The sequence below is a fragment of the Drosophila sulfurigaster genome, chromosome 3, assembly GCF_023558435.1.
Source record: "Drosophila sulfurigaster albostrigata strain 15112-1811.04 chromosome 3, ASM2355843v2, whole genome shotgun sequence".
In the NCBI taxonomy this organism is placed as follows: domain Eukaryota; kingdom Metazoa; phylum Arthropoda; class Insecta; order Diptera; family Drosophilidae; genus Drosophila; species Drosophila sulfurigaster.
In genome coordinates this window covers 30377580-30405495 of record NC_084883.1, presented here as the reverse complement: position 1 = coordinate 30405495, position 27916 = coordinate 30377580, and the positions used below count along the sequence as shown (strand labels likewise).

The 27916-nt window shown below is 39.1% G+C and overlaps 6 protein-coding genes and 1 long non-coding RNA gene across 7 annotated transcripts; 4 read left to right on the top strand and 3 right to left on the bottom strand.

Moving 5' to 3' along the window:
- The first annotated feature begins 28 nt into the window (after nt 1-28).
- On the top strand, nt 29-8364 carry LOC133840004 (uncharacterized). Its single transcript, XM_062271657.1, has 12 exons — nt 29-473; nt 1801-1905; nt 2432-2592; nt 3739-4333; nt 4397-4609; nt 4664-4766; nt 4824-5074; nt 6445-6519; nt 6678-6958; nt 7023-7611; nt 7673-7994; nt 8053-8364. Exons 1-12 carry the CDS (start codon nt 387-389, stop codon nt 8301-8303), a joined length of 3033 nt encoding a protein of 1010 aa, XP_062127641.1. The 5' UTR covers nt 29-386; the 3' UTR covers nt 8304-8364.
- Nucleotides 8355-11245, top strand: LOC133842548 (solute carrier family 2, facilitated glucose transporter member 3). The gene is given in 7 exon segments (XM_062275691.1): nt 8355-8549; nt 8602-8706; nt 8764-9408; nt 9467-9556; nt 9558-9680; nt 9736-9842; nt 9890-11245. Coding segments are annotated over 7 exon segments (1446 nt in total). The 5' UTR covers nt 8355-8426; the 3' UTR covers nt 10143-11245.
- On the top strand, nt 10889-16749 carry LOC133842536 (TWiK family of potassium channels protein 7). Its single transcript, XM_062275672.1, has 8 exons — nt 10889-11029; nt 14675-15104; nt 15169-15398; nt 15760-15884; nt 15936-16177; nt 16251-16377; nt 16441-16542; nt 16621-16749. The coding sequence occupies exons 2-8, from the start codon at nt 14800-14802 to the stop codon at nt 16690-16692; spliced, it is 1203 nt and encodes a 400-aa protein (XP_062131656.1). The 5' UTR covers nt 10889-11029; nt 14675-14799; the 3' UTR covers nt 16693-16749.
- Nucleotides 12810-14000, bottom strand: LOC133842550 (uncharacterized). Its single transcript, XR_009894408.1, has 2 exons — nt 13380-14000; nt 12810-13310 (listed from the first exon to the last, which is right to left on the bottom strand). It is a non-coding gene; the product is annotated as an uncharacterized LOC133842550 (long non-coding RNA).
- Nucleotides 16750-16976: 227 nt separating the features above from the next.
- Nucleotides 16977-18373, bottom strand: LOC133842538 (uncharacterized). Its single transcript, XM_062275674.1, has one exon. The coding sequence runs from the start codon at nt 18180-18182 to the stop codon at nt 17055-17057; it is 1128 nt and encodes a 375-aa protein (XP_062131658.1). The 5' UTR covers nt 18183-18373; the 3' UTR covers nt 16977-17054.
- Nucleotides 18374-18772: 399 nt separating this feature from the next.
- LOC133842533 (calcium permeable stress-gated cation channel 1) lies at nt 18773-23970 on the top strand. Its single transcript, XM_062275670.1, has 3 exons — nt 18773-19048; nt 20670-21476; nt 21714-23970. The coding sequence occupies exons 2-3, from the start codon at nt 20722-20724 to the stop codon at nt 23260-23262; spliced, it is 2304 nt and encodes a 767-aa protein (XP_062131654.1). The 5' UTR covers nt 18773-19048; nt 20670-20721; the 3' UTR covers nt 23263-23970.
- A 99-nt stretch (nt 23971-24069) lies between these two features.
- LOC133842530 (cullin-4A) lies at nt 24070-27886 on the bottom strand. Its single transcript, XM_062275661.1, has 10 exons — nt 27075-27886; nt 26768-27012; nt 26247-26707; nt 25996-26182; nt 25668-25860; nt 25461-25597; nt 25015-25404; nt 24672-24950; nt 24460-24612; nt 24070-24399 (listed from the first exon to the last, which is right to left on the bottom strand). The coding sequence occupies exons 1-10, from the start codon at nt 27406-27408 to the stop codon at nt 24304-24306; spliced, it is 2475 nt and encodes an 824-aa protein (XP_062131645.1). The 5' UTR covers nt 27409-27886; the 3' UTR covers nt 24070-24303.
- Nucleotides 27887-27916: the final 30 nt, after the last annotated feature.

The following is a 27916-nucleotide window of genomic DNA, read 5'->3' as shown; positions in this document are numbered from 1 at the left end:
GTGAGTTAAAAGCTTTCAGTTTCGCCGTCGCTGTCGCATGCTACCAAAACATAGGTTTCCCGTATTAGTCGCTCACAGGTGTCGGACGACGGCGCTAGCCTTTTTTTGTGCGGCTCGGTTGCTTGTATCTATTTTTAGTCTACGACAATATTGTTAAACAAATTACGCTGTGTTCATTTTTTATAAGGCACGCATTTAATTCTTCGCGTATTTGTGTTTGTATGTTGTTATACAACACTAACAAACCAATGCAGACGCCGGCAGCATAGAAAAAGTGGCAATAATCACCGCTCATTATTTTGCAACGCACACACTGTACGCGACCATACTGAGTGAAGTTTAATTGTTAACAACAACAACAAAAAAGAAAACAGTGCTTCATAAAAATGCCAAATGTTAATCATGCAGAGGCTGAACATTTGAACCCGGTGTTTAAGGTTGAAATTGCGCCTCAACAGACGGAAACAAACCAGGTGAGCAAACGGCAAATGACAAAGGTGTCTTCTATCCTCCAGTCTATCTGTCTGCACTGCTCTCACTCTCTTTTTTTTTGTTGCCCTTCAAACTCAACGCTCTGTTTACATTGACAGATCGTTGACCTACTCTACTCGTATTCAAAGCTTTGTAACTGCACTTATGAAGTACACGCATACTTTCTATCCCTGTTGCACTTTCTCTCTTTCCACTGGCACATTTATGACTGTATCTTTGTGTTCTTACCAAGTCTTTTGTTAGGCAAAGTGAGATTAAATATTCATTTATACATATTTTTCTCGCTGCATTTGTATGCAGTATTGCATTCGCATAAATTACAAGCAAAAACGCGATCTTTGGCTGGTAAATAAAGTATGTAAATATATACACATATACATACATATGTAAAACTTTACAGTACCTACAACAATGACCAATATCAATAGGGTTATATTTTTTGTTTTACATCATAAATGTCTACAAATTACAATTTGTTTGCTCATTTTTTGTGAACTGCCGTAAAAATTAAATGCCATCATAACTATATTAGTTGTTGGTCGTTTATTGCATTGACAAAACACTTATCAAAAGCTTTGTGCTTAGCCTTGAGCAAATACTTTTATTACTAGCTGTAAAGTATTTACATATAGAAGATCGCTGTTCAAAAGCGCTTTTTGACTTCAGCAGCCACCAGTGTTGACACATATGGTACATATATTTATGTGTACATATCTGAAATATATAAAATTTTCAAACGCACACATGTAAGCAATGTGTTCTGTACATAGCGAATTTGTCATTGTGTACACTTCGTTATCAGTTGTATTTCGGCCTTTCTTATCAATTGCCCCCCACTATTTAATGAGCCGGCGAGCCTTTGGATTAATTTCTTCTTTACTTTCAAGTGCAAAAAATTGCTAGACATTTGACCACTGTGATGATAGTTTGATTGTTTTGACTGCGCGTGTCTCGGTCTATAAATATCAAAAGACATAATTCAATTGTCAATGCACAAAAATAAATCGGACAAAAATGCCAATTAAAAAATGCGTCCACTTTCCCTCTCTGGAGAACTGACAGAGGTCACTTAATTAGTGACAATTACGGTCAGAAATAAATTAATCAGCGTCATGTACGATGTATGGATGAATTGATAAGCGAATAACGCGAATGACGCACTTCAACATCATCATTAATATAATCAAAATAAACTACTATACTCTAAATACTATTCTAAACATTTCTATGACTTTCCATTTCACTTGACATTGAAGTTTTTTTTGAATTGAATCAATATTAAACAAGGGTCTTATCATCTATATATAGAAACCACCATGGAGCAAACTGCTATTGCTGATTGCCTTTGCCACGACCCTGGGAGCTGCAGTTCCCACTGGCTATTGCATAGGCGTTATCAACGCGCCCGCAACGGTAAGCATAACTATAGATTACAAATCTACTAAACGGTTGATATACCTGATACAAAAAGTTAGGCAGGTAAAAAAAATTAAGATCGAACGAATATCTAGAATGTAGAATCTATTTCCAACTCCATAACATCTTTATTTTTTATAAGTAAAAACAGCCTAAATTATGTAGTAACGTCCATCTATATTTTTGACAATATAAACATATAAATCTTGAAGATTATAATAGCTAGTCAGAGGAAATTTTATATTTTATATTAACTACATTTTGATAAATGTATGAGAATTTCATAAAGTCAGAAAACAACTTCAATTAAAAATTGAATGTAGATGTTGGTGTGATCTTTTTGTATTCATTCTGAAGATCCCCGCTGCTCTGGATATCCTATGTACCAAAAAATTGTATTAAAATGTCAAATAACAGAAAACTATGTGTACCCTAAACATTAGTAAAGGAGGCTAGATTAAAAACTATTGTTTAAATTCTTAACTATATAATCGTGCTAATCAATTTCCTGATGTTTCGACAGCTTATGAAAGCGTGGTGTAATCAAACCATATATGAGAAATATGGCAGCTCGTTGAGCCCTAGCGGATTAGATATACTCTGGTCATCTATAGTGTCAATTTTCCTGGTTGGCGGCGCTATTGGATCGCTGGGTGGCGCTGGATTGGCTAATAAATTTGGCAGGTTAGTAGTGCATAACTGATAAGCTTCTCAAATCGCTAAATGGAATTTTTGCTGTGCTTATCAATTTGCATGGAATTAACCTAATTGTTTTTGATAATCGGGTGAATGGTTTCCAAGGGTCAGTTGGTCATTCAACTGATAAAAATGTTTCTAAACGTCAGCACTGGCAATAACTTGCAGCTGAAAAAGCTAGATTGATTAAAAATAGAGCTAAAAATATGAGAATACAAAAATTGATTAAATTCTATTTTTACTGTACATACAATACACATAGATTTACGACATAAATTTGATAAATGTACATGATTTTTAATATTGTCTATAAATTCAACTGACAATAATAAACGTTGAAAGAAGTTATTTAATGTATTAAAAATCAAAAGGAAAAAGGAGCAAAAACCCAATATTCATACTTGCATTAAAAAAATAGATGCGACCAAATAAAGGACTCGCGAATTCATTTTAGAAGTTTATTATACCCGCTACCCATAGGGTTGAGCTTTAATTTTTCGACAGCATTTGCTATGTTTGCACGCAGATCAAGTTTGTTTCAAATTTTTACCACGCCCACTTCCGCCCCCGCAAATCAAAAAAATCGAATAACAAGCGTAATTTTAAAGCTAGAGTTGCGAGTTTTGGTATATACAGTAAATACTATAGTAGTTATGATTCCTGAAAATTTGGTTGCGATCATATAGAAATTGCCGAAGTTATTAAAGAAATACTTTTGTATGGGCAAAAACGCCTACTTACTGGGGGTTTTAGTTGCTTTGGCTGACAATCTGGTATATTGTACCCTCTATGGTATATTTTGAAATCGGTATTATATCGATATACCAAATATACTATTTGGTATATTTTTTGTATTTTTGCAGTATATTCGTTTTTTTTTTTAAAAAAAAAAGAAAAATACCGCAAAATACATTTCTTTTATTCAAAATGGGTAGCGGGTATCTCACAGTCGAGTTTAAAAGTTTTAAAAAATATTTTTGAATTAATCGTAGAAAATGTTAGAGTCAGCAAAATGCAGCGAATTTCGTTAAAACCAAATTAAACACAAACGTTATTTAATTATTTTCAAATTACCGATCACATTTATTTTTTATAATAAAAACAAATTTTAATATTCACTCTTTCTCTCCTTAGAAAAGTATGCCTTTTTATCTGCGCTGGATTATTCGCCACTGGAGCGCTACTCTTCTTCTTCTGTCGTTCTGCATCCTCCGTAGAGATGCTCATCCTGGGTCGCCTGATTGTGGGTCTCTCCTCGGGCCTCGTCACCGCCACTCTGCCTATGTATTTGTCTGAACTGGCGCCGGCAGCACAGCGTGGCACCTTGGGCGTCTTCTGTGGCGTCGGCGTCACTGGAGGCGTTGTTGTGGCCCAAGTCTGCAGTTTGTCAGATGTATTTGGCACCGAGAAGCTTTGGCATTATGCGTTGGCTGCCTACTTGGTGCTCGTCATTGTCTGCTATCTGCCATCGTTTGTCTTCCCTGAGAGTCCCAAGTATCTGTATGTGATGAAGGGCGATTCGTCGGCAGCTCGCCGGGAACTGCTGCGACTGCGTGGCAAGAATGCGGCCAAGCTGATTGAGCAGGAGATTGCCGAAATGGAGGCGGAGTCGAATGATAATAGCCAAGCCAGTGGCTTCTGTGATGTGCTACGTGACCCGCGCCTTCTTATGCCGCTCATCATAGTCTGCGCCTTCCAAGGCGGCCAGCAGTTGTCGGGCATTAATGCGGTGAGTAATTGTAAATTAATTAATCTTCTATATCTAATAATTGTCTCTTTTCATGGCACACAGATCTTCTACTACTCGGTGTCCATCTTCACCAAGGCGGGCTTCAGCGATAGCGATGCAGAGTGGGGCAACTTAGGCGCTGGAGGCCTGAATTTGGTCATTTCGCTGCTGGGACCGCTCTTGATGGCCACCTGCAGACGTCGCACACTCATGATGTTATCCAGCGCACTTTGTGCACTCTTCCTGTTCTGCATTGCCTTTGTGCTAAACTATATTGTAAGATACATTATTTCTATTCAAGAATTGCCACTAATTGCTCACTTTCTATAGGAATCTGTCAGCTGGTTCGCCTGGGCCTGCATCGTTTGCATCATGGGCTACATATTCTTTTATCAATTCGGTCTCGGTCCCATTCCCTACTTTATTGGCTCAGGTCTGCTTACTGTTCTGTGTGTCTTAAGCATATTATATTAACGTTTCTTATTTGCAGAATTGTTTGAGGTGGCGCCACGCTCCGTGGCCATGTCAATGGGCAGTCTGGCGTCATGGACATGCAATTTCATTATTGGCATGGCGTTCCCCAGTCTGCAGAGCGCAATAGGCGCCTTTGTCTTTCTGCCCTTCTCGATAACATGCGTTTTACTGTTCCTGCTAACGAAATTCTACCTGCCGGAAACGTTGGGCCGAGATCCTTCGGATGTTGCGCCCCTCGTTGCCAAGGGCTTCCGTTCCAAGATCAAATAGAGCGTGGAGGGCACACATACTCAGGGCATCAGGGAACTTAGTTGTAATTTAAAATTAAGCTCATTGTTGTTATTATAACTAATTGATAAGCTTGAAAGTGCCTGTAAAAGAGACAATAAGTTGCTCAATCAAATCGAAATGTTGTGTGCATGCTGTAAATGCCTTTTCTATGTAGTTAATGGTTAATTGTAATTGTCATAACTATGATAAGAGCACCCTGTATATCGTGCAGACAGCCAAAATAATGTTGCTGGCACAATTCTTATCGCTGCACAAGTTCAAGTTAATTGCCTTGAGAAAGACTGTAGTTACTTTGCTAATTAAATTTATTGTGCTTAACCACACAAGATATTGAGTTGAAGAGAGGGATATAAATAGGCTATATAATACTCAGCTCTAATTCAGCAGAGGCAAACTTTAAACATAATTGCAATGTACTTATAACGAGAAATAAATAAGACAACAAATCAAACAAAATATATTTCAAAGATCTTAACAAAGATCTCATATTACGGGAGGGGATTTTTATTTTGTATTTTTCCATCACAAATTCGGACATTATTTTTTTTAGCAGATGATGAGTCAGTAACAGCAAAACCATCTTGCATCAACAACTTCATTGATTAAATTATAGTATGGACCCATACGATATATTTACTATTTAAGTGTTTCCTACATTCACACATTCGAAAATTCTACTTCCAGTTTGTGATAAGAGCAAAAACATGACAAGTTAATGATAACTAGGAAATATGTGTAACTTGGCTAAATGCTTTTGTAAAAGTAATTGGCAAGTCTTTGGGGGGCCTTATTTATCGTTGCTGCCGAGATAAAGTCTGTGTCATCATGAGTAGCACTCAGTGTTGAACACTCTTCGTGACACGAAGTTCCACACTGAGTACGGAAAGTGAAGATTGAAAATTAAATCGTTATAGAGTAGAATGTATTTTTCATTGTTTTAACGAACAGAGAGTAGAAGTTGTGAATATAGTAGATAGATAAATATACTTTTTGAAATCCAATGTCACCAAATTAACTGTAAATATTCAACGATTTAAATCCTAAACTTAACTAGGAATCCTTATCACTAATATCTCTCATTCAGCTTTGTTCATAAGTTATGATTATAATAAGAAAATAAAGTTTAAAAGTGGACTATGTTTAAAATATTCTATAATCGGAAGTTTTGTTTTTGCACAGCAGCAAAATTTGATAAGAAATTCTAAAAATGTAAACTTTTAATGTATAAACACACTTGACAACTACATACACTATGCTTTTATAGCATGTTGTGATATTTATTTGTTGTCTCGTGACACGCGGTTATCTCTATCAGCTCTTGAAAGCTGTATTTTCGGAGAGACTGAGTCAACAAAAAGACAGTTGTTCAACAGCATCGACGGATAGCGCATCGAAGTTGCGGAGCCATGGTCGTCATAATGGTGATCTATCGTACCAGGCACACGTTACCTTCTCGACACACTCACACACATTTCACACACACAACTGTCACTTTCGCTGACTGACGAGTTTGTGTCTTGAATCTTTGGTTTTTTTCCATATGTTAATTTGTTGTTATTGCTTTCTCTTTCTCCCTCAGCATATAAACGATATTGCCCAGGGCTGGAACTGGCTCCTGTTGGCCATCTGCCTGACTACAACTCTGGGCAGCACGGTGCCCGTTGGATACTTCTTCGGTGTGCTTAACGCGCCCGCGGAGATCATCAAGGGCTGGTGTGACAACATTTTGGCTAGCGAATATGATACGAATACCAGTTGGAGCCAATTGGATTTGCTGTGGACATGCATAGTGTCCATCTATCTGATTGGCGGCATTGTGGGCTCCTGCTTTGGCGCCTTCTGCTGCAACAAATATGGACGGTAAACATTTAATGAAATGCGCAGCAAGATCAACTCAATTACCTCTCTTGTTTCTACTTCCTAGTAAAGGCACCTTGATCATCAGCAGTATTATTCTCTTGATCTGTGGCATCTTATTCACCTGGTGTCGTGCTGCCAAATCGCTGGAGATGCTGATGACGGCACGTTTCTTCGGCGGCATTGCCTCCGCTTTGATTGTCACCGCCCAGCCCATGTATCTGCTTGAGTTGGCACCCGTCGAGCTGAGCGGCAGCGTTGGCGTCTTCACCTGCATTGGTGTCACCGGTGGCATATTGCTGTCGCAGATTGTCAGCATGCCTCAGCTCCTGGGCACTGAAGAGAACTGGCCGTACGCCTTGAGCTTCTATGCGCTGCTGGTGCTCATTTGCCTGTTGCCACTGGTGGCATTCCCCGAGAGTCCCCGATGGCTGTACTTGGTCAAAGGAGATGTTGACGGCAGCACGGCAGCCTTGCAACGTGTGCGTGGCGCTCAGAGCAATGTGCAGCAGGAACTCAACGATTTGCACCTCACATTACAGTCGAATCAAAAGGCGAGCAGCATTTGCGAAGTGCTCAAGGATAGCGAACTCTTTCTGCCCTTGCTGCTGGTCTGTGCTTTTCAAGCCACACAGCAGTTGAGCGGCATCAATGCGGTAAGTTCTTTTCGCCAAATTTCTTTCTGCAACTCTTAAAGTGATTCTTCCTTTACAATAGATTTTTTTCTACTCACTGTCCATACTGACGAAGGCAGGCTTCTCCGCTAATTTGGCCACTTGGCTGAACATGGGTATTGGTGGCTTCAATTTGGTCGCCTCGCTTATGGGCCCAGTGCTGCTGCGCAAGTTCAATCGTCGTCCCTTGATGCTGATCTCTTGTGGCTTATGTGCCGTCTCCTTAGCGGGCATGTCCATTTCCTTGTACTGCATGCTGATCACAGAGAGTAATGCCTTGGGCTTTGTCAGCATCATGTTCATCCTGACATTTATCCTTGGATTTCAATTAGGCCTCGGACCCATTGCCTACTTCATTGGCTCCGGTAAGTCCCTGAATTCTGCGGCAATTTTGAGTTTCTTTAATTCCAGTTTTGTTTTTAGAGCTGCTTGAGGATGCGCCGCGTCCAGTGGCCATGTCCATGGGCAGTTTGTTTTCCTGGATTGGCAACTTTCTGATTGGCATGTGCTTTCCACTGCTGCAGAACGTGTGGAGCTCCTTTGCCTTCATGCCGTGCATGTGCATTTGCTTGCTCTGCTTATTCCTCACCTGGCGCTATTTGCCCGAGACGCGTGGCCGAGAGCCCAAGGACGTGAAGCCGCTCATGAGCCAAGGACTACGTTCAAAATTTTAAAATTACAATATAACTATTACCACTATTTATATGTGTATATACAATAAAACACGACTAGCAGTTACTGTGTAATATGTCGAATTTTAAATCAACATAGCAACGTTTGCGTTGCCAGTACACAAAATGAACCAGGATACAGATGGGGGAGGCTGGTGCTCCATCCTGCTGTTCTTATGCATTGCCGTCACCATTGGCTCCGTTCTGCCCGTTGGCTACTGCTTTGGTGTGATGAATGCGCCCGCTGAGGTAAGCTGCATTTGAATGCTGAAGATGTAGTCATTTAATGACAATTCTGCAGTTCATCAAAACGTGGGCTGCAGAATCCTTCAATGCGCACTACTCAACACAACTCAGCGATGGACAAACCACCTTGCTCTGGGCTATCATAGTGTCGGTGTTTCAGGTAACTAACGATGGCGAGCCTGAAAGAATGAAGTTGTTTGTATTCAGTTTATAACAGATAGGTGGTATCATTGGTTCGTTATGCGCAGCTAGCTTAAACACCAGATACGGGCGACGCGGCACTCTCCGCATAACTGACTTTATATTCACCATGTCGTTTTTATTGTTTTTGCTTTGTCGCTATATTGTCAAATCGGTGGAAATGTTGCTGATGGGTCGTTTCCTTGGTGGTGTGGCATCCGCCCTTGTCTACTCCACGCAGCCCATGTATCTGGTCGAACTTGCGCCGCCCGAGCTAAGCGGCAGCGTTGGCGTCTTCACTTGCATCGGCATTACTGGTGGCGTCGTCGTGGGTCAACTATTAAGCTTTGACTTTGTGTGGGGCACCAAGGAACATTGGCACTGGGCACTATCTGCATTCATCATATTCGTTTGGATCGGCTCGCTGTGCTCGTGTTTTTACCCCGAGAGTCCGCGATTTCTCGTGGCGAAGGGCAGAACGGCAGATGCGAAGATGGTGCTCCAGCATTTGCGTGGACTAGACCAGCGTGCTGAAAAGGAGCTGGCCCAGATCGAAGCTGCGGCACATAGAGCAGAGCAATCGATGAGCATCAAGGATGTCGTTTGCAACGGCAAATTGCAAATGGCCATCATTCTGGTTTGCTCCTTTCATTTTGTTCAACAAGGAAGCGGCATCAATGCTGTACGTTCAATTTATCGATTAACGATTAATGTTTAACTGTAACTATCGATTTGCCTAGATCTGGTTTTACTCGGTGGCCACGTTCACGGATGCGGGCTTCAGCACATCAGTGGCTTTGTGGCTCAACTTTGCACTGGGTGTGCTTAACTTTTTTGGCCGCTCTGTGCGGTGTCGTCCTTATGGCCAAATTCGATCGACGTCTTATGATGATGCTCTCATGCATTTTGTCGGCTCTATTTATGTTGCTACTCAGTTTTGGATTACACTTTGCGGTTGGTCTGTCTTAACAGATTACTTTCATATATTAATATTTATTTTTATATTTAGGATGTCTTTAAATGGCTGGCGTATATTTGTATTGTCTTGCTCGCTTTATACATGCTGTCTTTCAATATGGCGCTTGGTCCGATGCCCTATTTCATAGGCTCAGGTTTGTTATCGATAACATTGACGACATCCGCTTATAGTTTTATATGTAGAGCTTTTTTGTGATATCGCCCCGTGCCGCTGTCATGGCCTTGGGCAGCCTTTCCAATTGGATCATGAATTTTGTGATTGGCATGATTTTTCCCATACTAAGCGACTGCATTGGATCGTTTGCTTTCTTGGTTTTCGCTGTTATATGTGTTTATGGCTTTTTATTAACTTACAGATACTTGCCAGAGACGAGAAATCGCACTCCCGAGGATGTTGCTCCTCTAATGGAGAATGGTTTCAAGTCAAAGATCAAATAGAATTCATTTTTGCCTTTTTCTGAAAAGTAAGGAAACGGAAGTAAGCTTTTTAACGGAAGTAACTTTTTTTCAGACAGCTTATTATCCAAAATAAATAAATACTCATTTTAACGATCGGATGAGTTAATAGAAGTACTTTAGAAAAATAGTCGTTTTTAGAAGTCAAATAAATTTATAATGTGGTTTAAAAATATATTTACTCTACTATTTCACTTTTCAAAAAGTTTTGAATATTTTGAAAATTTGTGGCATCACTGACTTGCACTCTCACTCTCAATGTGGCGCCGTGGCGTTCTCTTTTTTTTTGGAGAGAGCTTTGAGCCAATTGCGACGTCACAGGTAAAGCGTCAAGATTAGCATTTGTATGAGCCTTCTATTAATATAATGTGGCCAGTGGGCAGTAGAACGTTGAGGCAAACGGAACGTCTCATTTTCCAGAAGAACGCGCGGAGCTTCGCAAATAAATGCCGCAGAGTCGAATTTGAAATCGTCGGCATCGTCTAGTGAAGTGTGTGGAATTAAGTAATGTGCGTTTAAAAATAAAATATAGCAACAGCACTGCAGGTGCCAAACGCATAAAACACAATCACAAATGAATGAAAGAAAAATGAAAATGTATTGCACGAAATAGAGCAACATAAATATTTGTATATTGAATCATTGATAAAATAACATATAGCGCATTGTAGTTTTAAAATAGATGATGTGCATGCAAGTCAGCTGCTGCGAAAAATAATTCAAAATATCTAACGAAACGAAACGAACCGTAAATCGCAACAATGCAATGACGACGACGACGACGGCGCATTTATGACGTCACGGCCGGCGCGTCTCTCACGGACATCTGGCAAAGAAATAACACAAAACAGCAATAATAACATTACTATGTATGTATGCATGTTCATATGTACACTGTGTACACATCGACCGACAGCAACAACAAACAAAAAAGCACGTCATGGTGATCGTTGATAGTTATCGATTGTTCATGATAAATGAGCTCAAGCTTTAGTGTAAATACGAAAGATGAACAATTAATGAGATAAATTTACATTTGTGTGAATGTGTGTGCGATGAGTACACGTGTACTGTTTACCAGAATATATATAAAAAAAACAAAATATACATACAAAACCAGGTCGTCAGAAGCTACGGCAACTCAATACGCCGGTCAATGCACGAAAATTAGTTTTTTTTTCTAACAGTCTACGGCCTCACATCACATCACATCAATTTGGGTTTGTCAGTCTGTCAAGTGAAATGAACAACATTTGCTAGCCAAAGTACACACACACACGTAAACATAGAATACGCAATATGTACGTATGTATGCCGCTGTAATTTATTATTATCCATGTCATTTGGCTTGCACAAATACACATGCATCTTCATTTCGCAGACTTTTTCATTTGCATTCAAACATTTCGGTTGTATTCAATTTTCAAATGTTTTGCTCGTGTTGCCGTTGGCACTTAACATTCTATGCCTGTCTATTATAATATTCTATTTATTTTTTGTTCGTTTTCTTTTTGACGTGGGTAATTATGAACAGCACAAAAATATGGAAAAAACATTAAATTATGCAAGTGTGTTCTCCTTTATCTTTTTTTTTTTTGTTTTGGTGAGATTTAAGAGTTTCTTAATGTTTTGTGTGTGTTTTGTTTGCATTATTGAGCGAATTGTTTGCGGTCGTATTATTTTTGTAGCAGCATAAACACGATCTTCCCCTGATCCCCTTTTAACCTTCGATATCTCGGTGGTGTTCTTTAGTCTTCTCTTGTTCTTTCGCTGGTCAGCTATAAACAATGCCAACATTTATGAGGCAATTTCAATTTGAACTAAAAGCTATGCAAAAACCAAAAAAATCTTAAAAGAGCCTCCACTTCCCAGAACAAATTTACAAACAGTCATTTAAAAGATATTTCTTAAGGTATTAGCTAGAGTATTAGCACAAATCATGCAGCAGCTTCGCCTTTTCCATTTCCCTTTTTTTTTAGCTGCTTTTGATCTTTTATTTAATGCTAATGGCACGCCTTAATCGGTAGAATTAAAAAGCGCGGCCCTAATACAATATTTTCATATTTCTGTTTTGTTTTTCAATTAATATGTTTTGCTTGTTTCTATAAACAACGGGAAACAAGAATAAACCATTTATTTTATAGGTTTATCCACACAGTCGCCAGCATTACAATTTGAAATAGTATTGTATAAATATGTTTGAATTCTACAACTGGTTCGTGTTTTTTTTGATAATTACTGATTGAAATATTAGTTTATGTCTTTATGTCTAAACTTCATTTGTGATATAATATTAATTTTGAATTTTCAATTGTAAGAGTGATTGTTTCTTATAATTTGTTCAATTTGAGCTCCACATTTATAGTTTATATCGTGAAACACATGGAAAAAATGTTATAAGATCCACTCATAAAAATTCAACTTACTAAATTTATTTGTTCAATTTAATAGGAAGCTGTAAAATATCTTCTCTTGTAAAAAAGTTTTTTCGGACTATTAAATGTTGCCAATAGGGTAAATCTTCTTTCGTAGTTGCCTTACATATATGCCTATAAATCTGTTTCTCCATGATCGTTTTGTGTACCTTCTCCTCCTGTTTTGAGTATTTTCAATTTTTATGATCGCTTAATTACATTAAACGCATAAACATCAAGTTGACATAGACATTTTTTCTTGATCAGTTCCTCTCGTTTTTATTATTATTATTTTTTTTTTTTGTATTTGCCACCCACATTTCAATCATCTCGTTAATGTCTTTCGATGTTCGGTTTTTGGCTAGTGCTCGTAATTTTCATCTGATTTGAATACCCTGTAAATGTTTCAAACAAGTTTTCCCCCTTTCTGAATAAATAATAATAATAACTAAAATCATTATTATCTTAACTTTAATGGGGAAAACTTTTAATATTTTTGTTTAAAAACATATTGCAGGGTAGCTGCTGGTCGAGCCAGCCCGTCCGTTTCTATAACCACATTTTTGTTAGCTTTGATTTTCATTTGTTTTTGGCGCGAATTTGTTTGGTTTTTAATTATCTATGTACGTGTATGTGGTATAATATGTTTTCGTTTGTAAATAATGCAGACATCAATTGCAAATTGAACTTAATTTATGGGATTCCCTCGCGTCCTCCTCTCTCCGCCTTTACCGCACTGTAAATACAGAGTACTTACTTATTGTATGTTATGTATGCTTTGGTTTATCCAAATCGTATAAATTACCCGATCTTAGTGTGGGCTTATGAATTAAGAATAGACTGATCTCTCGACTGCCACAATATGCTTTAGTTTCTTGCCAACACAGTAACAAAAAAAAAACCACAAATTAGACAAATGACTGTTGCCTGTTTGTAGAAGTATATAAAAATAAGCTGCAACATATTTCACATTGAGGGCTGTGGGAGGGAAACACGAGGGACGCGGAAATATGAGATGAAAAACATTTGGCAGCAGCCGCCACATCGCCGTTATGGGCTATGGGAAATCTCTCTGCCATTTGATTTGACGCCTAGTTTTCGAAACTAGGCGACAAGTGTCATCAGAATTCAGCATGCGCATCACTAGAGCAATCCCAGAAATGCCACCCACACTCATGGTCATCTCCATCCGCATCCACATCCCCATCCAATACCAGCCGAGACGCCGCACATAGACGACCAGTTGCTAAACTCAAATAATTCATATTCAGCTAGTTTCATTTATAAAACAACGACAACAACAATGGCGTATCGCGAAATGAATTTCGAAATTAATTTGTTCAAAAATACCATAAAAATGTCAAAGCAAAGAGAGCACTCACAAAAATATTAGACATTAAAATGAGTTATTTCTCGAAGGGGAACAAAATCCTATACGGTTTATCGATGGTGTGCACGTGTAGCGGTCCTAGGATATATCTTTTGTTCCAATAAATATACATATTATCACTGTAAATCTTTGAACTTTGCTACATCATAAAACTTATTTATTTTAAAACGATGAATTAAATAATCTATGTTACAAATACAATTGGAGAATTTCATTATTTTTCAAAACCTAGAAAGCAATATTAGATTAATACATTTACTTACAAAAAGATCTATATATACAAATATTATTAGGGTTTTTTTGTAATTTATTCAATGATTCAACCCTATGTATGTATCTTAATAATTCTTAACGATCAAGTAACAAAAACTGGCGAAAAAGTTGTACTTCCCTAAATTTAATAAAAAAAAGAAAATTACTAAATAAATTAAGAATTGTTTATTTGTTTCGCAATTTTGTAAGGAAACAGACTAAAAGAGTATTCAGTAAACGTCGAACACAAGCGTAAACATTCTTAAAATTTGTTGTAAACATATATAAATAGTAGATACCATGCTAAGATTTATATATCTTAAAAAAAATAAAACGTTTGTTTATATGCCAATTTGTTTAATCGTTGCGTTCATAGGAAGTCCTTAAAATAATTAAATGTTTATATATTGCATACTATTCGTTATACATTGTATTTATTTGTATTTTGTGTGTTGCAGCTTTCAACAAGTAAATCGTCTCAATGGGCAGACCAATCCGATTGAAGCATGTGCAGACAGAGGCCATTGGAGACGACGTCGCATCGTGCTGCTAAATTGGCCAGTTTGGATGTGGTCACGGCGCCATGTCGTCGCGGCGCAGCTCCTTTCGACGCAGAGAGAAGCCGGCATTTGAGCGCTTCAAGGATCACTGCCGACACTTTACCGCGTTTATGTTCAGCAATGTGGGCATCATACTCCTGGTGACATTCTATACCATTGGCGGCGCCTTTGTCTTCCAAGCCATTGAGATATTCGAAAACGAGAAAATGAAAATAATAAAACCGCATCGTTTTATCGAGCGCAACTTCAGCGGCGATTGCCTTAATCGCATATGGGAATTGACGGCTGAAAACATAAGTTTCTTCGATCGCCAGGTCTACAGAAAACGGTATGATCAGAATATATATATTAATTAACTAATTAATTTAGTTAAAATTCTCTTTTTGCTGCAGTGTCAATGATGCGCTCTTAGATTATCAACGCGCTGTGGTAAAGAAACAACTGCTGGGTCCCGATGTCGATCATCAGTGGAGCTTCTCGGGTGCTTTTCTCTACTCGCTAACGGTCATCACTACCATTGGCTATGGCAACATTACGCCCAGCTCTGACTGGGGAAAGTTGGTGACTATTCTATATGCCATCATTGGCATGCCACTCTTTCTGCTCTACCTGTCGAATATAGGTGAGGTAGAAGTTTATTTCGATTTCTTTTAAAAGCATTTCCTTAGAAAATAAATTTTTATTCTAAAGTAAGGGTGGATTTATAAGGCAAGACTAGTGTCAATTATTTTTTCTACTTAAGCAGACAATCATATGTGTTCTACTTAAGTATAAAACATAAAAAGCATATTTCATTTTGTTGAATTTGTATACAATTCAATTCATTTCATGATTCATTGAAATTATGAGTGAAAGTACAAATATAATTTTAAAAGAAAGAAGCAACGTGATGCATATTTAAATTATATTTGTAGCTAAGCTTAGGATTCAACTGTTTGTTTAATTATTTATTATTAATATATTAATTTAAATTTTACTGATAGGCGATGTGCTTGCCAAATCCTTCAAGTGGATCTACTCCAAGGTGTGTCTCTGTCGCATCTGTCCAGGCGTTGCCAAAAGACGCATAATACGCGAGCGACGCAAACTACGTCAACTAGCCAGAGCAGTAAGTAACCGACTTACTCCAAGAGAATATTCGTATTAAGCCGTGTATTAGTTGCAGCTGCATCAGATGGAAAGTGCGCGAGGTGGCAGCAGCTCCAGTTACTCCAGCAACAGCAATAGCACAAGCAACAGTAGCAGCAGCAGCAGCAGTGACTACACCAAGAGCTCGGTGCAAACGTCCAGTGTGTTAGATGTGCCTTACACAGATTCAGATTCGGATATAGAACGCGAAATTCGAGGCAGCACCGACGAGATCACAGTGCCCCTAACCGTTTGTGTCTTTGTGATGGTCAGGTGGGTTCTAATACAAAAAGTATATATACTCGTATATATAGATCAGTCTTATCAATTTGTTTTCTATATATAGCTATATACTTTCGGGTGCTATTCTCTTTGGACGCTGGGAGGATTGGAACTATCTGGATGGCAGCTACTTCTGTTTTATCTCATTGAGCAGCATTGGGTTTGGCGATTTGGTGCCAGGTGATCGTGTGGTAAGATTACACTGCATTACACAGGAAAACAATAAATTAAATAATTCGTTTCCCACAATGCAGATAACCGCCGATAAAGACAAGGTCGAGGTGAGCTTCATTTTATGTGCCGTCTATCTGTTGCTGGGCATGGCCTTGATTGCCATGTGTTTCAATTTAATGCAGGTCAGTTGTCCGCATTCTCAAAAACACAGAATACATTGTCAATGCAACTCAATCTCATTTTATTGATTTACCTTTCAGGAACAAGTTATTCATAATATGCGTGCTATCAAACGTGGATTTAAGGCCTGTTTCCGCTGCCGCAGCTCCTAGTTGAGCTCACAGCCGTACAATCTATTATTAGCAACTTAGAATATTAGTTATTAGGATAGTCTTTTAAGCTAGTTTTATTGTACATAAACTTTAGCAAGAATGTGTTCCTTTTTTTTAAATTTCAATATGCTACATTTATTTGGTAAATTAGTGTTAATAGTTTAATAATAAGTAGCCCAGTCTCTAATTTATAAACCTTTCATTTACGCTGCCTGTTGGCCATTCCTCTAAAATCGTATTTGAATAATTGTCCCCAATATTGCAAATATAATGGAGAAACACGCTTGTCCATCAAAACTGTCTGTATTTGAAAATACATACTATTTCATTATCTCAACAATTTGCTTACAATGTTCGTTTTATCAGTTTGTAATTTTAGATTTCATTATTCTAACTAGCTGAGATTTCGTCATTTGCTTCTCCAAGCGCTTCTCCTTGGCCATTAATGTCTTCACTTGGCGATCCATCTGCAAAGGAGCTGTCTTCGCTAACGCCGCATAGGTTGGCAACGTTTCCATATACTTGTCCAAACAAGCGTCCTTAAATTGTTTAGATAGCGCATCCGAAACGTGTCCACGTCCTGGTAACGTCAGTCGATCATAAGCCGTCTCCTTTAGCGCCTCGAATTGGACCCGCGTTTTGCCTGTCACCTGCAAGCGTCGGATCGCTGTCTTCGTAATTGGCTTGGCTACAGGTTTTTGTGACACATTTGATGAGATTGACTTTTTGTTGTCCACAATCAACTTGCGATGACGCACCTCCAGTTTCATGGCGGGACTCAGCGGCTTTGTTGAGGATACCTTCGACGTCTTTTTCTTCTTTTGCAACGGAGACCAAGAAATGGGTGGCTTTGTCTGCGCTGGAGCATTCGGCTTTGGGCGAGAGTAAGTTTTCATTGGTGGCGCTTTGGAGAGACAGGAATCCATTGATTTGCCAGATAGCGTCAAGGTTGAGTTAGGAGAGAAACGCAATGGGCTGCTGTGCATCATAGTATCGCTAACGTTCAACGTCGGTATATCGATGAGTTGTGGGAGAGATTTCTCGAGCGCCTCTGCAGGCAATTCCCGGGGAACAACTTCTTTGCTGGGCTTGAAACGTGCTCGCTCCGGTGTCTTTGTTATCAGTATGTTTTCCTTGTCAGGGCGTCCATTCGAGGGAGTGCTTCTGGCCAATGGTCCCGACAGATTGCTCACTTGCATCTCGGCATAGCTGTGCTTCTGTGGCGTTTTGGCTGGTTGAGAAGCAGCAACGATTTTAAGACCCCCCAACTTGAAGCCGGGCAATATTAGTTGATCGGTTTGCACATTGGCAGCGGCTGCATTGCAGCAGCGATGCGTTGGTATGATATTTTGGAAATTGATGCGGCCTTTGATGATCTGCGGCAAAAAGAGTTCACTTTCGAAGCCGGGACATTCAACGAGTACCACGTTCTTGCCTGACAGCAATTTAATATTAAAACAAAGATTGGCATTAACAGCTTGGCTTGGCATAGTTGTGTTTGTTTTCTTTCGATATTAATTTTGCGCTTTTGTGGCGGTGAAAGAAGGTAAATCGAGTTTCCTGCAGTTGTATAAATGTGTATAAAAAAAACTACTTCGATTGAGTTTAAGAGAAAAACTAAACAAATAAATGGTAGCTTTTTCAAAGTTTGAAAACACAATTTGCACGGCGCTTGTTTTGCTTCTAGCAAAAGATGCGACATCTACGATAAATATTTAGTATTCGATAATCGAGAACATATCGATATTCTTGTGATTTTGTGTGATTTGTTGAAGCAATAACTACGTCACAGCTGTGAGACTGGTATTTTTCGAGCACGCAATTTTTAAATGATTTCTGATAAACGGAAAGGAAAAATATCACGAACGGCACACAACGCCTTACGTGAACAAATAGTACATTTTTAAGCAACTTTTTTACTTTTGTTAGGAAAGATTACGTCGAAACTCTCATTGCACCCCATTTTTGGGGCTTCTGTGCTACAGTTTTTATCATTTATCGAATTCTCTTGGGATTTGAGTATTTTAGTATTATTGTTTGCGGGCACACCTTGAACCAGGTGTTAAGTAAAACAGCTTTAAGAAAGCTCTTTTTTCAAGAAACATAAAGTCTGAATTTGTCTAAAAATAATAATTATTCAATTATATTTGAATGTATATAATAAATGGCTGCAAGAAACATCGATGTTTGGCGTAATAAATCGATGTTTTAAGCAATTTTAGAAACATCGATGCATCGATTGTGCCATCGATGGTTATTGTTCGGACAAAGAGTGTAAAAAGAAAACAGATGAATTTAAAAGTGCAATAAATAACAATAGCAATCTACACAATAAAATCAAAATATAGCTTGCAAGGTACGCTAATCGTAATGTATACGTGGCAAATATTTTTAAAGAAGTTCAATGTCGAGAAACATTGGAAAGTTATAAACAAACGTTCAATTAAACTATTTACTTGACTACCAAGAGATTATTTAAACAGTATGACATTGCGAAATCTGCAAATGTAAAAGTAGCTAAGTGTGTGTACTATTTTTACAATTATTTGTTTGTGAGTGGAAAATTGCATTATGTGCGTGGTGATTCATTGGCGTGAAGCAAAAATACGAATGGGAATGGAAAGGTGGCAGTGACGCGTTACTTTGTCTACTAAACCCACCCCAGTCCCCCCTTACAACACCGTAGTCAAAATTCATTGAACGTTTCAACAGAAGAAGAAGAAAAAAACCAATTATCTTATTTTAACCGTGGCCCCTTCGATAATGTTTGTCAAGTGGTATTAACAAAGTCTTGTGAGCGTGCTATTTGCGACTATCAAGAGGGTTTTTTTTTTGCCAACTACAAAAGAAAGTTAAAATTGCAGTCATATAATACGGGCATGCATATTGCGTGTCGAATATGGGCAGCATTAAATCATTACTGTAATTAGATCGCAGCTCTTAAGTGATGCTCTACAATGGTATAAGTGCTGTTCTACTAATCTTGAGCAAATGCCATAGTATACAGGGTAGTGAAGTGTGTGCATATGTAAATATGAGTAAGTGATTGTGACTACTTTCCACTCTCGCTGCTTAGACAAATCAGTGTAGCTTATATGCATACAGATGTAGATGTCTTTCTATGTGTGTGTTGTGACATTTGCGGGCGTTTTTGTACTCTGATTATTTTTCACACCATCATAGACTTTGCATGGCTGTGCTTTTTTGACCTATTAAGATAAATCTGTGTCTAGTCGTAGAGAAATTGCGGTTTAAATGAAATTGATTTGAGCTGCTGCAAGTATTCATTCTAATCAAAGAAACCGCACAGAAAACTTATCAGTACCCGCAAGAAAGTCACTCAGTATGTCACTAATTGCAGACGAAGAGTACTCGCTGATTAAAGAGTTTGAACACGTACAGTGAATATCGGTTAAATTCAATCTACAGAATTTGTCAATTTATATAATTATTAATTTTCAATTCAATATAAATAGTGTTGTTACTAAATTCAGAATAATTAAATTCCTTTCAATCGATTAAATGGTTCAAAACTTATGGACAGTTTCTAATCGATAACAAATTAGTTTAATTTAAAAAATAGTCGGCGATAGGTTGAATCTCAATAGGATTTGAACAGTGCACAACGGAGTTCGTAGCATAGGGAAATTAATTTGATGCAAAAAGCATGAATGAAATATTTGCTTTAGTTGTTCGGAATTAGTTAATTCCGAATGTATTTCTTAATATATTTTCATTCACTTTGTCGCATATAACCATACATACTCTATGAACTAATGCAGAACTGTGAAGTTCATTTCACACAGAGTTTCCAACCTTCAGAGTTGTTCCCCTATTATATTTATTTTTATCAGTTTGTGTTGTGTACATAGACGAGTATCACACGTTTCGGCTTTAGTTCGAAGCGAGCAAAGTTACTGTTTGTCATAAAGTTTTATGCCTTTTTCTCTTTTTTTCTTTTTTTTTTTGCATTACAGTGATTCACGTCCAGCTGTCGCTGTTATTGTGAGCAGGTGAAAGGCTTCCAAAATGATGGATATTACGGTATTCGATACTGGAATCCAGAACAATTCGTATTGCTTGGTGACGGGCAATCGAACGACAATCTTCACGAGCGCCTACAATGGTATACCCGAGACCTTGATACTTAACACAATTTTCTGGGTATTGCTGTTGCTTTTGTTTACCACTCTGCGGCATCGGGCGAGCGATTATCGCTTGGCCTTGGTCAACAGCAATGGCAACAAGAAGCGTTGGACGGAAATATTTTATTCGCGTGCAGCGAGCGTTGTTGAACCACAACCGGGCACATCTTCACAAAATCCCACACCACGACCCAGCGTAGACTCGCATCACTCGCCTGGAGCGGAATCAACTCCGTTGTCACCCATTGATACCGATCCGGGTCTGTTTAGTTGGATACGCATCACGTTTAAGCTGCGCAAAGAAACAATTCTGCTGCATTCTGGTCCCGATGCGGTGCACTATTTGTCTTTCCAACAGCATTTGATGGCTGTGATGGCAATAGTCACCATCATCTCATTGGCCATCATTTTGCCCATTAATTTTCTGAATGGACCCTCGAATGATTTTTACGATGTTAACGCCTTTGGACGTACCACAATGGCCAACCTGGAACCGCAGTCGCCGTGGCTTTGGGTACACACGATCATCACCATATTGTATATACCGTTAGTGGTGCTCATAATGCGGCGTTCCTCGGGACGTAATGCGTTTAAGAAGGCCGCGACACGCACTATTATGATATCCAATATCTCCAACAGGTTAGTCGCACTTTAATTATTTACAATAACCGGATTCCATTGGTTCATACATATTTTCCCATATAGAAATATTATTTGTACAATTTTATTGGCAATTAAAACAGCGTTATCAATAGCTATAGATTGCTGTTAGAGCTTTTTCACCTATACATAATCAGCACTCGCTTATAGACAAAATGTAACAGTGGAATAGGTCTATTGAAAAAATACAAATACTAATGCTTATTTTGCTTGCAGTGATCGCAACAAGACAGTGATACGGAATTATATGCAGGAATTGTTTCCGGATGTGACCATCGAAACCGTCAGCATAGCCTACAATATTTCGCGTCTGTTTGTGCGCAACGCGGAGTATGAGCGCGCCCACGAGGCGAGAATCTATTGTGAACAACATCGGGATCGGGACTCGCTGATGGCCAAGCCAGAGATGTGCTCGTGCAAGAAAGAGAATGCCTATGAATATTACCAGCGAGAGGAGCGTAAATTATCTGGGGATGTGGCACGTTTGCGTGCCTCGACCATGAACGAACCACTGGACATTGCCTTCCTTACCGTCTCCACCGTGCAGGAAGCCCAAAATATTGTCACCCACTTTACACCCGGCACGTACAGGCAATGGAACATTATGTTTGCCCCATCACCAGATGACATCTTCTGGGAAAACTTGAATGTAAATAAGAGTCATTGGTATCTGAAATTCGTGTGCGTCAATGTGGTGCTCTTTATTGTGCTCTTTTTCTTGACCACACCGGCAATGGTTGTCAATTTGCTAAACAGTCGCCCTTGGCTGAAAGACACGGAAACGAAAATCTCGCCATTGGTATCAGAATTCTTGCCCACATTGATGCTGTGGACATTGTCCGCTTTGATGCCCGTTATAGTCTCCATATCGGACAAATGGATGGGGCACTACACGCGCTCCAAGCAAAACTATTCCATCATGACAAAATGCTTTAGCTACTTGCTACTGATGATTTTAATTTTGCCATCACTGGGATTGACCTCGGCACAGGCGCTGCTCGAGTGGGGATTGACAAACGAAACTGGACGCTGGCAATGCATTTTCCTGCCGGATCGCGGCTCTTTCTATGTGAATTACATCATAACAGCTGCATTTATTGGTACCTCATTGGAGCTGCTGCGTTTCCCCGAGCTGATTGTCTACATTTGGGCATTGCTGAAAGCCAATTCAAAGGCTGAAACGCCGTACATTCGAAAGTCTATCTTGATCGAGTTTCCCTTTGGCATACACTATGCCTGGACAACACTTGTGTTTACCATATCGATTGTGTACAGTGTATTTTGTCCGCTGATCATGCCGTTCGCCATGATTTACATTTGCTTGAAGCACATGGTGGATCGCCATAATTTGTACTTTGCCTATGGACCTTCGAATATGATATCACGCAAGGGAGGCAAAATTCACTCGACTGCTGTCACAATGACCAAGTTTTCGGTGCTCATATTAGTACTGATTATGGCGATGATATGTTATTTTCGTGGCGATGGCGATGGCATGGCACGATTCTTATTGCTAATCATCACTTTGGCCATTACGGTGACGTTATTCATCTTCATGTCGCCCATCAAACGCTGTGCGGCGACTCGACGACCAAGTATTGTGGAAATCGCTGGCCCAGCACCAGCCTACATTCCGGACGTACTCAAAGTGCGTACGGAAACCAACAACACTCGACCCTCGGTGGCCGGATTCGGTAATTATGGTGCGGATAATGTATCCGATTACGACAGCTCCCAATATAGCGTCAACAGTGTGGAGGCGTAAGGCGTGGAATAACTACAATGACGCCATTCGGCTAAATTGAACTCTCTATAAGCAATCAAAGAGTTGAACAATTAACATTTATATACTATTTTTGTATAAGACTTTTTTTGTGTAGAAGCCGCTGAGAACTTTCCAAGTGTTAAAATGTTTGCAATATGTGCTTTGTTTGCAAATGGGAAAATTGTGATACCAATATTAGTCTCGATTTTTGCGTCTGAGTTCAGTTTGAATGTGAGACACGCGCTGCGCCTTTTTAATTTGTAATACCTTTTTGTATATACTATATCGATATGTATTTGTCCCTGATTTACCTCCTATTAATGAAACTTATGTGTAATTGTAAATATTAATTCTTTTACCGCATATTCTTTATAAGCATATACCTAACTGTCGCCACACTCCAGCTTGCAACTAAATTTAATGAGTACATATTAGTTAAATAACAAAAAAAAAAAACAATCACGGTGTGTGCGTTTTACGTATGTATACAATAATTTCAGTTTATTTATCGAAAAAATCATAAACAAAAACGATTTAGTTTTATGCAAATCCGTTTTACATACAGATGCATCAAAGTTACGAGTACTAGGTTATTATTTATTTAAGTATTCTATTAATATTAGCCTGCATAAGTTTCTTCTATTGTTATTCGAAGGAGAAGTTATCTATCATCGATTAAAAAAACAAATAAAAACCCCATAAACAAAACCGCTATTATTTTACTGTTTCTGAACGTTATGGTCATCATAAAAAATAAGTAAAAACAGCAGAAATGTATCCGACAAAAAAATTGCTCTTCAACGTATCAGCGAATTGTAAATGAATCGTCTAATTTATTAGATGATACAAGTAGCTTACAAAGACATGAATCGCTTCAACAACTACAACTACAATATGTAATTGATCAATACACTTGCCGTTGGACTTGTTTTTTGTATAGCAATTAATGTATAGTGTGGGTTGATATAAAGAACAAACAAAAAACTCAATTGTTTTCAGTGTGAAATGTTGGCCAAAATAAATGGTAGTTCAAAGGTAAACTTATGCCACATAGTTATATTGGTTTTGATTATCCTTATCCCGCTCCATGTAATCACGATCAATCAGCGACTCGATGCGCTTTTTCAGATCAGCAGGCTGCAAGCAAAATGAAATAAGTTGTGAAATAATGACAATCCTTATAAATTTGGGTACTACCTTGACTGGAAACGTTAGCTGATTGAACAATTCGGTGATGAGCAAATTGTGGCTTAATGTTTTACGCATTTTCATAATGCGTACAATGGCCGCATCAATCTGATACTGACGATCCTGAAAGACACGCTCCTCAGTTGCCTTTTGTTCCTCATTCTTAAAGCAAAACATTTTGTTTTAATTGTATTTGAATTCATAAATGACAAGTTTCTTACCGTTTCCTTCATTTGAATTTGATTGATTTTGATGCGGAATAATTTATTTGTGAACTCGTTGTGGAAATCAAACTGGTCGCCATCCTCAATGTCACGACCCTTGGGTGTTTTGGAAATGACACGCGCCCGTCCACAAGCCAGCGATTGAAGAGTGCGCCGCAGCTCGCCATCCTCAATACTGGTGGCTGCCAATATTTCCTCGTAGCTGAGCGTAGGCTTATCATTGAATAATAGCAGCACCAGCGCTTGAAATAGCGATACCATTAGCTCTTTGGAACCCTGTATGACAAAGAAATTGATGTAAACTCTCGTATGGATTGGGATTAATAATTGTTTCTCTTACCGCATCGAATTGAGCACGTAATACACAATTGCCCAGCGTTGGCTGCCACTGCAGCTTTCGCCCGCTGTGTTTTTCCAAATAGAACTTGTTGAATATCTGCTGGGGGTTGATGAATTGCGGTGGCATTGTGACTTCAGTGGGCGGATATGTTGGCCAATAGCCCATGGTCAATATACTGACAGTCAAATCCAAATTAGTTACATCGCGATCGTTGCTAAGCGTGTGACCACGGAACGCCAAATTAATATCCCGACTCAATTCCATGTCTTTAAACATGCCCTCGAGCTTAGATGTAAAGCCGCCGCCGCATTCCTGTTTCAGCTTCGACAACATGCTTTTCTCGGAGTCCACTGAAGCCGACTTGCCAACCAACAAACGCTTGGCAAGATCCTAATAAATTAAAAATTGATAATTTGTATATTCTATGTGAATACCATGCGCTTTACCTTTTTGTAGAATGCCTCAAATACGTCCTTGCCGTGAATGAATCGAAAGAGCACCATGATCTTATCCAATGTCTTTTCCAGTTCCTCGTCTGTGGTTCCCTTGTTGCCAGAACGCAGTTTCATGTCAACATACTTAGCTGTTAAATACATGTGCAGATAAATGAATAAGTTGATCTATTAATATATTACAATGACAAGAGCACGTACCTATGAGCTCAGCCGGTTTGTTGGCGCGCTGATTGATGAAGAATTCGAAGGCCTCGCGTAACGAATTCGTGAATTTCTCGTTGTGCTCAAAGCAATTGCGTACAATGACATCCATTTTGTCCTTAAAGTCCAGCAGATCCTGCACCATGCTCTTGTCCTTCTCGGGATCAATGACAATAGTGCGGCCTTTTTTCTGAGGAAATACAAAAAGTGTTAAAAAAATTAAATTTAGGTACTGTAAAGACCTAGATGCATAGTCTATATATAAACTTTATGTTTATCATAATGCATTTCTTATACCCATGAGACGTGTGCATATTGACCTTACCTTTATGTAACCATTAAAGTTGCCGCAGAGCTCGGATGTGCCGTTTTTGACGCGACTTAGCAGGCCGTATAAGAGAGTTAGATCATTCAGTCTGTTATCCTCTAGTAATGCATCTAGGCCCTTTTGCAGAATTGTCGTTAGATGTTCGGCAAGCAGCTCTTTTTCCACATTGTATATCAAAGGATGTCTGTAACAAAGATAATTGATGGATTCATTTACATAATAACATTAATAATAAATTATATAGTTACTTTGTGCTGGAGTCGAGATAATGCAGCAGACGCTCGTTCTCCTCGACCAAACGTTTGCTCACGTGCTGTAAGTACTCGGGCACCTCCAACTCCTGCATCTTGCGTTGACTCTCCGCCTTGTACAGTTGATTAGTTGCATCCAGGAACTTTTCCTCAAATGCACTGCTGTAGATTTGCAAATCACAGAGCATGCGAACCAAACTCTTCAACAGTCCGCGATCAACAGTCGAACCCTGGCGCTCCTTCTCAATTAACGTAAGCAGTCCGTCAACGGTGCGCTTCTGCACCACGTTATTCTGGGCAAAGTGTATACGAAAGAGGTCCAGCCCCATATCCCATATCGAGTGTATGGACGAATTTTGTAGCACATAGGTGCGATCCATGTATAGAAATATACTGCGTATCATGATCATTTGTTGGCAAAACGATAGCCACCAGTTGTTGATTTTCTCCAATAAAATCTGCAATTCAGATACAAGTTTTAACATATGAACTGCAGTAATTAACAATATGTGGCTTACCAATTTGTCCATACTGCCGCCAGTTAGCTCCTTCAGCTTGATATTGCGTTTGACGTGTAATTCCGTCAGTTCTTTAAGTTTGGCATACAGTTGTGCATCCATTTTATGGCTGCACATATTTACAACGGCCTGATAGAGCTCCTCCAGGGAATATTTGATGGGCTTGGACAGTTGGATGGCAATAACGGCCTCCTCCAGTTTAACATAAGTGTCCTCCGAATAATTATCGGGCAGTGTGGGTTTAGCTATATGTAAATGTTGTAATCAATGTTATCGTTATCGTTTATCGCATATGATTCAAGCTTACCCTTGAAATTCTTAATCACAATCTTTTTGACATCGCCCGGCTTGGTGTTATGTATGGCGCCCATGCGATTCAGCAGATTTGAGGTAGTTGATGCCGCACGTATATCGTTGCCATGATGTGCACCCAGTTTGGAAAAATTTGGCAACCGTTCGCCATTTGTTGTGGACGCTGCCGCCGCTGCTGCTGCAGATGATGAATTCATATTTTGGGCAGCGAACGCACTACGTCCCGGATTTGTTGTTGCACTGTCACTCTTCTTGAGACAGTTGGCAATATTTTCGGTGTCGTGTAGTTCGCTCGTATCCATAGGCTTGTATTTCTTTGCAGCACTCATTGCTTGTGAATGAGTTTTTGTGTGTAGTTTGGTGTCCCAATACGCTGGAGCTTCTGGTGCTCACGGCGTTTTGGCTCTGCGACGGCTATTAACTGATGGTTTTTGATTGTGCACACTGATTGTGGCTGCTGCACGCTTTCAGTCTGTAGAGTTATATTATTTGCCACCATCAATGTCTATGCTTCGTTGCGGATAAATTTTTACAATGCAATTTTTGCCCAAACAAAAAACCGACGATATCGATAAGTTACAAATACCTTTTGCTACTTTTGCACACTTCTCGGTGTCGCATCAGCAATAAACCTGAACAGCATACACACAGCAAAAGGCACTTTGCTTAATAAACGCCGAAGTTATTGGTTGTCTGCCTACACTAATGCAGCAGCTGATTAATTAAATGGCATCAATCAAACACGCGTTAAATATTTATTATTTGCACGGTAGTACTCAATTTATGCATTGAAAACTAATGACAGTAATCGCTTAATATATCGACTATCCACCACTG

Excerpts from the sequence above, each read along its gene's own strand:
- LOC133840004 (XM_062271657.1), top strand. The coding sequence starts at position 387 with ATGCCAAATGTTAATCATGCAGAGGCTGAACATTTGAACCCGGTGTTT. Across the intron at positions 5,075-6,444 it reads GCTTCCGTTCCAAGATCAAA|GTCAACAAAAAGACAGTTGT; the intron begins TAGAGCGTGGAG and ends CGGAGAGACTGA. Across the intron at positions 7,995-8,052 it reads TGCCTACTTCATTGGCTCCG|AGCTGCTTGAGGATGCGCCG; the intron begins GTAAGTCCCTGA and ends TTTTGTTTTTAG.
- LOC133842536 (XM_062275672.1), top strand. The coding sequence starts at position 14,800 with ATGTCGTCGCGGCGCAGCTCCTTTCGACGCAGAGAGAAGCCGGCATTT. Across the intron at positions 15,399-15,759 it reads GCTCTACCTGTCGAATATAG|GCGATGTGCTTGCCAAATCC; the intron begins GTGAGGTAGAAG and ends TTTTACTGATAG. Across the intron at positions 16,378-16,440 it reads TGGTGCCAGGTGATCGTGTG|ATAACCGCCGATAAAGACAA; the intron begins GTAAGATTACAC and ends CCCACAATGCAG.
- LOC133842538 (XM_062275674.1), bottom strand. The coding sequence starts at position 18,182 with ATGCCAAGCCAAGCTGTTAATGCCAATCTTTGTTTTAATATTAAATTG.
- LOC133842533 (XM_062275670.1), top strand. The coding sequence starts at position 20,722 with ATGATGGATATTACGGTATTCGATACTGGAATCCAGAACAATTCGTAT. Across the intron at positions 21,477-21,713 it reads ATATCCAATATCTCCAACAG|TGATCGCAACAAGACAGTGA; the intron begins GTTAGTCGCACT and ends TTTTGCTTGCAG.
- LOC133842530 (XM_062275661.1), bottom strand. The coding sequence starts at position 27,408 with ATGAGTGCTGCAAAGAAATACAAGCCTATGGATACGAGCGAACTACAC. Across the intron at positions 26,708-26,767 it reads GCGGCAGTATGGACAAATTG|ATTTTATTGGAGAAAATCAA; the intron begins GTAAGCCACATA and ends TCTGAATTGCAG. Across the intron at positions 26,183-26,246 it reads TATCTCGACTCCAGCACAAA|ACATCCTTTGATATACAATG; the intron begins GTAACTATATAA and ends TCTTTGTTACAG.